The sequence below is a fragment of the Tyto alba genome, unplaced genomic scaffold (genome assembly GCF_018691265.1).
Source record: "Tyto alba isolate M040663 unplaced genomic scaffold, T.alba_DEE_v4.0 Super-Scaffold_20, whole genome shotgun sequence".
NCBI lineage: Eukaryota > Metazoa > Chordata > Aves > Strigiformes > Tytonidae > Tyto > Tyto alba.
The window spans coordinates 9,613,749-9,621,236 of record NW_024881283.1 but is presented as its reverse complement, the minus strand read 5'-3'; the positions used below and the strand labels follow the sequence as shown (position 1 = coordinate 9,621,236).

The 7,488-nt window shown below is 64.9% G+C and overlaps 2 protein-coding genes across 2 annotated transcripts; both read left to right on the top strand.

Moving 5' to 3' along the window:
* The first annotated feature begins 2,182 nt into the window (after positions 1 to 2,182).
* TMEM35B (transmembrane protein 35B) lies at positions 2,183 to 4,592 on the top strand. The gene is made up of 3 exons (XM_042793716.1): positions 2,183 to 2,308; positions 3,847 to 4,027; positions 4,116 to 4,592. The coding sequence occupies exons 1-3, from the start codon at positions 2,201 to 2,203 to the stop codon at positions 4,244 to 4,246; spliced, it is 420 nt and encodes a 139-aa protein (XP_042649650.1). The 5' UTR covers positions 2,183 to 2,200; the 3' UTR covers positions 4,247 to 4,592.
* A 1,891-nt stretch (positions 4,593 to 6,483) lies between these two features.
* Positions 6,484 to 7,488, top strand: LOC116960717 (platelet-activating factor receptor-like). The gene has a single exon (XM_032988971.2). It carries the CDS (start codon positions 6,484 to 6,486, stop codon positions 7,486 to 7,488), a length of 1,005 nt encoding a protein of 334 aa, XP_032844862.2.

Here is a 7,488-nt window from a genome sequence, read left to right as displayed (position 1 = left end):
TGCTGGACTGGGAAGGGCAAAATAAATGGGGTTTAATGTGGCAAAGTCACCTGAACTACTTGCGACGTGTCTGGGTGGGCAGTGGAGCAGGATTAGTGCCTGGCTGGACCACAGATCGTCTCTGCTTTAAATCCCAGCCGGGAATAGGTTTTGCTTTGGTTTAAATCTTCACTTCCCTCTGGGGAATTGTCCCTGACAAAACCAAGTGAAGGTGGTCACAACTGCTGTAGCACCGTTTCTGCCGTTGGCTCCTGGTGTTTTCTAGCAGTAAGTGTGGCTGGAGGCGGGGGGGACACGGAGGGAGGGGACCGGTGGCAGCAGCTGGGCGGGCGGAGGGTAGGGAAGGTTGGTGCTGTGGGAAAAGCTCCTGCCAGCTGTTTTTCACTCCTGCAATCCGGCGCTTGGGAATGGGACAGTCCTGGGTATTTCACTCTGATTTGAGAGCTTTGTGGGATTGTCTGGATTCTGAAAAGGCTTCAGCCCGAAGAGGTTTTGTGTTTCCTCAGTAGCTGCACTGCAAGGGGCTGGGTTTCCATGTCTTTGTCTCCACAGCTACTGCAGGCTTATGCAGCCTTTTTTTTTTTTCCCCCCTCAAATTCTGTTATTTTCCAGTAACTTGCCCTCATTTCTTTTCCACTGTTGCAGCATCACCTGCTTCCTCTGTGAAAGTGTTCCAGCCTGAATGCGATTCCAGCATTCAGCGTGCTGAACTTCACCTCCTACAGCTGCCTCGATGAGCAACCCAGGCTTTGCTTCCTTGGCGTGGCTGCGGGTGGGAGGATGGCAAAGAGCCCCCTGGGTTCTGTGTCCATCACCTGGCCTCGCCTCGGAGTGTGGTAGTGCCCTTGGGCTGGTAAAGTTCTGTTAAGTAACTCCCGTTATTAAAAAAACCAAGAGCTTGAGGGCAGGTACGAGGTGCCCCAGGGCCAGTGTTGGGTTTATCTGCCCTGGGGGGGCTCGGCTGGGCGGTGACTGGGGTCCCCAGCAGCGCCGCCCCCCCCCCCCCAGCCAGCGCTCAGGAGGGGTTTGATCGATTTTTACACTCAATTTCCCCCCACCATGGGCTTTCCGAGGGAAGAGGGGCTGGAGCCTGCCCCGGCCTGGTGCAATTTATCCTTGTGAGCCGGAGCGGGGAGACGCTCCAAATCCTCGTGAGCAGCTCCTCGCTGCCAGGAGTAAAAATAGTGCTGCCCCATAAATAAAGCTGGGCCGGGCTCAGCGCTGCTCCTGGCCGGTGCTTCCCTGCGCTTGGGAAGCAGTTCCTGCTCCTTCATCATTTATGGGCTTTAAAAAAAAATATATTTTTTCCCCTGAATCACGACAGCGGGGGCCCGGGCTGCCGGGAGCCTCGGGGAGCGTGGGGCCGGTGACAGCCGCCTCCTTGGCCCCCCCCGCCCCCCCCCCCCCGCGGTGTAAGGGGCTCCCCGCCGGCCCCGGGGTCCCCGCGGCCACCCCGAGCCTGCAGCGCTTGGTGGGCGCTCGCCTGGAGCTCGACCCACTCACAGCACCCGCAAAACCCCAACTTGGGGCTTTTGGTTTTATTTTTTTTCCACTTAGTGGTTTTTGGGGTTTTTTTGTTTTGTTTTGTTTGTTTGTTTGTTTTTTGTGTTTTTTGTTTTTTTTTTGTTTTGTTTGTTTGTTTGTTTTTTGTGTTTTTTTGTTTGTTTTTTGTTTTGTTTGTTTGTTTGTTTGTTTGTGTTTTTTTTTGTTTGTTTTTTTTTTTTTTTTTTCCCACCGTTGCGGTTTGGTGGGAGGGCGGTGCTGGCTGGGGGTTGGGGGATCACAGCCTCGCGGCGGGGGGGGGTGTGTGTGTGTGTGAAGCTGCAGCTTTACGCACCCCCTGCCCCAGCAGCACCCCGGGGGGGGGGGGGGGGGGCCCTGCCTGTCCCCGCCAGGACGGGGTGGGGGGGGCCCTGCCTGTTCCCTCCAGGACGGGGGGGGGGGGGGGGGGGGGGGCCCTGCCTGTCCCCGCCAGGACGGGGTGGGGGGGGGGCCCTGCCTGTTCCCTCCAGGACGGGGGGGGGGGGGGGCCCTGCCTGTCCCCGCCTGGACGGGGCGGGGGGGGGGGGGGGGCCCTGCCTGTCCCCGCCTGGACGGGGCGGGGGGGGGGGGGGGGGGCCCTGCCTGTCCCCGCCTGGACGGGGGGGGGGGGGGGGGGGCGGGCCTGGGCTGAGCCGCCCCGGCCCCGCCCGTCCCCGCCATGGCGGCGGCCTTCACCCTCCTCCGCCGCCTGCTCGGGGTTTTTTTCCTGCTGGCGGGCGCCGTGAAGCTCTCGGACCGGCTCTCGGCCGATCTGCACCGGCACATGGTGAGCGCGGGGTGCGGGGGGGGGGGGGGGCGCGGCGACGAGCTGCGGGGGGGGGGTGAAAGACGGGGCTGGTTCAGGGGGTGCAGGACCGAGCCCCCCGGGGTGCAGGGCTGAGCTCTTGGGGGGGAAGGAGCAGGGTGGGCTGAGCGCTTTTGGGGTGAGCAAGCCTGAGCCTCTTGGGGTGCAGGGCTGAGCCTTTCCGGGGAAGGGGTTGAATCCTTTGGGGTTCTGGGGTGCAGGGCTTGAGCCCTTCGGGGGGAGCAAGTTGGGGAGCTGGGCTGAGCCTTTCCAGGGAAATGGCTGAATTCTTTGGGGTGCAGGGCTGACTGAGCCTTTGGGGTGAATGAGCAAGCTGGGGTGGAGGGCTGAGCCTTTCCGGGGAAGGGGCTGAATCCTTTGGGGTTCTGGGGTGCAGGGCTGAGCCCTTCGGGGGGAATGAGCAAGTTGGGGAGCTGGGCTGAGCCTTTTGGGGATAAGCAGGCCTGGGCCCCTTGGGGTGCAGGGCTGAGCCTTTCCAGGGAAGGGGCTGAATCCTTTGGGGTGCAGGGCTGAGCCTTTCCAGGGAAGGGGCTGAATCCTTTGGGGTACAGGGCTGAGCCTTTCCAGGGAAGGGGCTGAATCCTTTGGGGTGCAGGGCTGAGCCTTTCCAGGGAAGGGGCTGAATCCTTTGGGGTGCAGGGCTGAGCCTTTCCAGGGAAGGGGCTGAATCCTTTGGGGTGCAGGGCTGAGCCTTTCCAGGGAAGGGGCTGAATCCTTTGGGGTGCAGGGCTGAGCCTTTCCAGGGAAGGGGCTGAATCCTTTGGGGTGCAGGGCTGAGCCTTTCCAGGGAAGGGGCTGAATCCTTTGGGGTGCAGGGCTGAGTCTTTCCAGGGAAGGGGCTGAATCCTTTGGGGTGCAGGGCTGAGTCTTTCCAGGGAAGGGGCTGAATCCTTTGGGGTGCAGGGCTGAGCCTTTCCAGGGAAGGGGCTGAATCCTTTGGGGTTCTGGGGTGCAGGGCTGAGCCTTTCCAGGGAAGGGCTGAATCCTTTGGGGTACAGGGCTGAGCCTTTCCAGGGAAGGGGCTGAATCCTTTGGGGTGCAGGGCTGAGTCTTTCCGGGGAAGGGGCTGAATCCTTTGGGGTGCAGGGCTGAGCCTTTCCAGGGAAGGGGCTGAATCCTTTGGGGTGCAGGGCTGAGTCTTTCCAGGGAAGGGGCTGAATCCTTTGGGGTGCAGGGCTGAGTCTTTCCGGGGAAGGGGCTGAATCCTTTGGGGTGCAGGGCTGAGTCTTTCCGGGGAAGGGGCTGAATCCTTTGGGGTGCAGGGCTGAGTCTTTCCAGGGAAGGGGCTGAATCCTTTGGGGTGCAGGGCTGAGTCTTTCCAGGGAAGGGGCTGAATCCTTTGGGGTGCAGGGCTGAGTCTTTCCGGGGAAGGGGCTGAATCCTTTGGGGTGCAGGGCTGAGCCTGTTGGGACGTGGAGCGGAGCAGACCCCGCCGGAGGGGCTGTGCCCCCCCCAGCCCCGGGCTCAGGGCAGCTCCGCTCCCCTCCTGCCCTTCCCAGAAGTCGCAGTTCGTGCGGTTCGCCGAGGTCTTTCCCCTTTCAGAGTTCGGGCTGGTGCCGGAGCCGGGCCGGTACCTGGAGGTGGTGGGCTGGGTGGAGGTGGTGGCCGGGCTGCTGCTGGCGTTCGGGCCCCAGCTCCTGCAGGAGATCAGCAACTTCGTCCTCAGCGTCGTCATGATCGGTGAGAGCGAGCGAGCGAGCGGGGCGGCCACCACCCTGCGGCGGGGTCTCGGGGGACCCCCAGTTCCCACGCTCTGCTCCTCGCCCAGGTGCCATCTACACGCTGCTGGTGCTGCGGGAGCCCCTGGCCATGTGCGCCCCGGCCACCCTCTGCCTCGGCCTCCTCCTGCTGCTCAACATCCGCGGGCACGCAGAACCCCCCAAGCCCAAGTTCGAGTGACCGGAGGCAGGAAGGACAGACGGCTCTGCCGGCAGGAATCCACGCCCTTACGTTATTTTGGGGGACGGCATTGCTTCCCGTGGGGTAACTCGCTGCTCAGGCGCATTGTGTCCTCTCCTGCCGCTGCCGGGGTTGTCCCCATGCTGGTGCTGGTTGTCCCCATGCTGCGGGACCCAGACTGGTGCTTTGGGACGGTGGCAGTGGCACCACCGCTGCCCCAGCAGCCCCATTGCTAAACTCGCAGAAAGTGTCTGCCTCTTCCCAGCACTCGGCCACGCCGGGCTGGGGCTGGCTCTGCTCTCTGGGGGGCTTTTTTATTTGGGAATAAAGCCTCTTATTTTTCACATTTTGCCTCCCCTGTTCATTTCTGTGTCATCCCCCCCCCCCCCCAGTGCTGAGCTGCAGGGGCTGAAGGGATGTCCTGGGGCTGGAGGCCCTGGTCCCCTGGAGCAGTGGCTGGGGACAAGGTCTGGGGACAGGCGGGAGCCGGTGGCAGCTGGTGCGGAGGCAGACAGCCGGTGGGGAGAGTCTGAGAGGGGGTGGGAGCCCCCCAGCCACCCGGAGCCCCCCAGCAATGTGCCAGGGGGGTGACAGCATGACCCCCCCCAAACCCCATGCCTAGGCAAGCTCATGCTTTTTGGCCCCGCACCCAGAGGGACCCCTTTGCCACCCCTGATGGCCAACTCAGGATGAGCCCCAAGATCGCGTTTAAACCGGGTGCATGTGGGGGGACACTGGCCGTTTTGGGATGAACAAGGGGGGGGTACAACACCCCCTGTGCCCCCAGTGGGACCTGACCCACCTTGGGGTGGCACCTTTGGTGTCCCAACGGAACATCCACAAGTTGCAGGGCCACGCAAAGCAGTGAGTTGGATGCTCACAGTTTGAGGGGGGCCCTGGGGTGCTGCTCCCCTTAAATCCAGCTTTGAAGCCAACAAAAGCACAAAGCCGGGAGGAGGCAGATTCCAGCTTTGATCCCTTTCAGGGCATCCCCCCTTTTCCCCCAGCTGCTGGGTGCAGAAACTTGACCCTCTGCTGCTTTCATCTTGGCAGGGGTGGGAAAACGGCCCTGGGAAATGGCCCTAGATGGGGCTGGGCCCCCCCCTCCATGTACCCCCAGCCCCGTCAGCCGGCGCAGGGGGTCTTAGCATGGCTCCAGCAGGGAATCCCCCATTACATACACACGCAGGTGCTCTCCTCACTCCAGCTGCTGTCCCGCAGGCACTAACCCACACAGGGGCTTGGGGGGGGGGGGGGGGGGGCGGATCGGGCAGCCCCTGCCTGCCCCAGCACTTAAAACCTTCCCCAGCCTGGCTGGATCAGACAGCGAGGAGCAGCCAGAGGGGACACAGCCCGACCTGGTGGGGTAAGTAACCAGCTCGGCCTGGGTGAGATGGGGTGGGGGAAGGAAAGGGAAACGGGGACCGCGGAGGGAGGGAGGAGCATCCTGGGGGTCTGCGCTGGCTCTGCAGAACCGCTGAAGCGCACTGGGACGAGCCCTGAATCCCCCCCCTGGGCTCGGCAGCTCGTGCCCTCCGTGCCTCGGCCCGGGGCTGGGTGCTGCCTGTGCCGAATCCGGCGCTGCCACGCAGGAAAACACCCGCGGGGTGACTCAGTGCTGGCGGCGAGGTGTGGGCAGGCGGTGATGGGAGGTGAAATCGCTGCAGCCCTGGGATACAGCCGCTGCGGCACAACGTGGTTTTCCATGGCCAGGAGCGGCAAACGCCGGGGTGGGAAACCTGCCTCACGCAGGGCTCGGGTGGGGGGGGGCGGCGTGGGGGGCTGCCAGCCCCATCTCGTACCCCCCTGTCCATACCCGGTATCTCTCCCCTCCGATGCACGCTGAGCCGGTGGGTGACTTCCCCACGGGTGGGCTCTGTGGGGGGATTTGGGGCGCCTCGGTGGCCCCAGCAGGTGGGCGGCTGCGTGGGAGGCGTTAAGCCCCGCAGGTTCCAGTTGGAGCTGGTGTGGAACCTCTGGGTGCCACCGGCCACAGCTCTGTGCCACGCTGCAGCTGCTCCCCGGGGCTGGGGTTGGGCTGAGAGGGGCTCCCCAAGCCCCCTGTCTCCTGCGCGGAGCTGCTGGGGGCTGAGCCCCTCTGCCAGGCAATGGCATCCCCCGAGGGCACCAACCGGAGAGGTCATCCCGTGTCCGGGTGAATGTCCCTTCCCTGTCCCCTGAGGGCTGTGCGTGGGGCCGTGCCGCTGACTGTCCCCTCGTCTTTGCAGGCGCCCGGGATGAACGGCTCGGCGCCGGGGCCGCTGCCGGCGGGGCACCCCGGCCAGTGCGTGCCCAGCGACCCGGTGCAGTTTGTGCTGGTGCCCGTCGTCTACTGCCTGGTGCTGTGCGTGGGGCTGCCGGGCAACCTGGTGGCCTTGCTGGTCTTCCTGCAGAGCGGCAAGGTGAGGAAGGCCATCCGTATCTACCTCATCAACCTCACGCTGGCCGACATCCTCTTCAACCTCACCCTGCCCTTCTGGATCCCCTACTACCTGGCGGGGGGGGACTGGCTGCTCTCGGAGGCTGCTTGCCGCCTGGCCGGGGCCGCCTACTACCTGGCGACCTACAGCGCCGTCACCTTCATGGCGCTCATCAGCTTCAACCGGTTCTGCGCGGTGCGGGGGGCCCGGCGGGACCTGCCGCTGCCGGGGCGCCGGGGTGCGGCGCTGGCCTGCGCCCTGGCCTGGCTACTGGGGCTGGGCTGCGCCGTGCCCACCCTGGCCGCCCGGCAGACCTTCCCTGCCCGCGCCGGGGCCACCGCCTGCTTCGAGCAGCAGGGGCGGCGGCGGGCGTACGCCTACGCCGTGGTGGGCTTCTTCGCCGCCGCCTTCCTGGTGGTGCTGGGCGCCTACGCCTCCATCGCCCGGGCGCTCTCGGTGCCCGCCGCCGCCTCGCCGGGCTCCCACCGGCGGCAGGCACGGGCCATGGTGCTGGGGATGCTGGTGGTCTTCGTGGTCTGCGTGGCCCCTTACCACCTCACGCTGGCCCCCTGGGTGGACAGCCGGCCCGCCGTGCCGCTCTGCGGGCCCCCCGCCGCCCTGGACGTGCTGCACACCCTGAGCGTGGCCTTGCTCAGCCTCAACAGTTGCCTCGACCCCCTCGTCTACTGCTTCTCCATCCGGCGCTTCCGCGCCGACCTGGGACGGACCCTGCGCAAGATCAGCCGGTGCCTCCCACGCTCCCCGCCGGCCCCCCCCGGGCCCGTGCCCAGCACCCACGCATCCTCCTTTGCCTCCTCATAG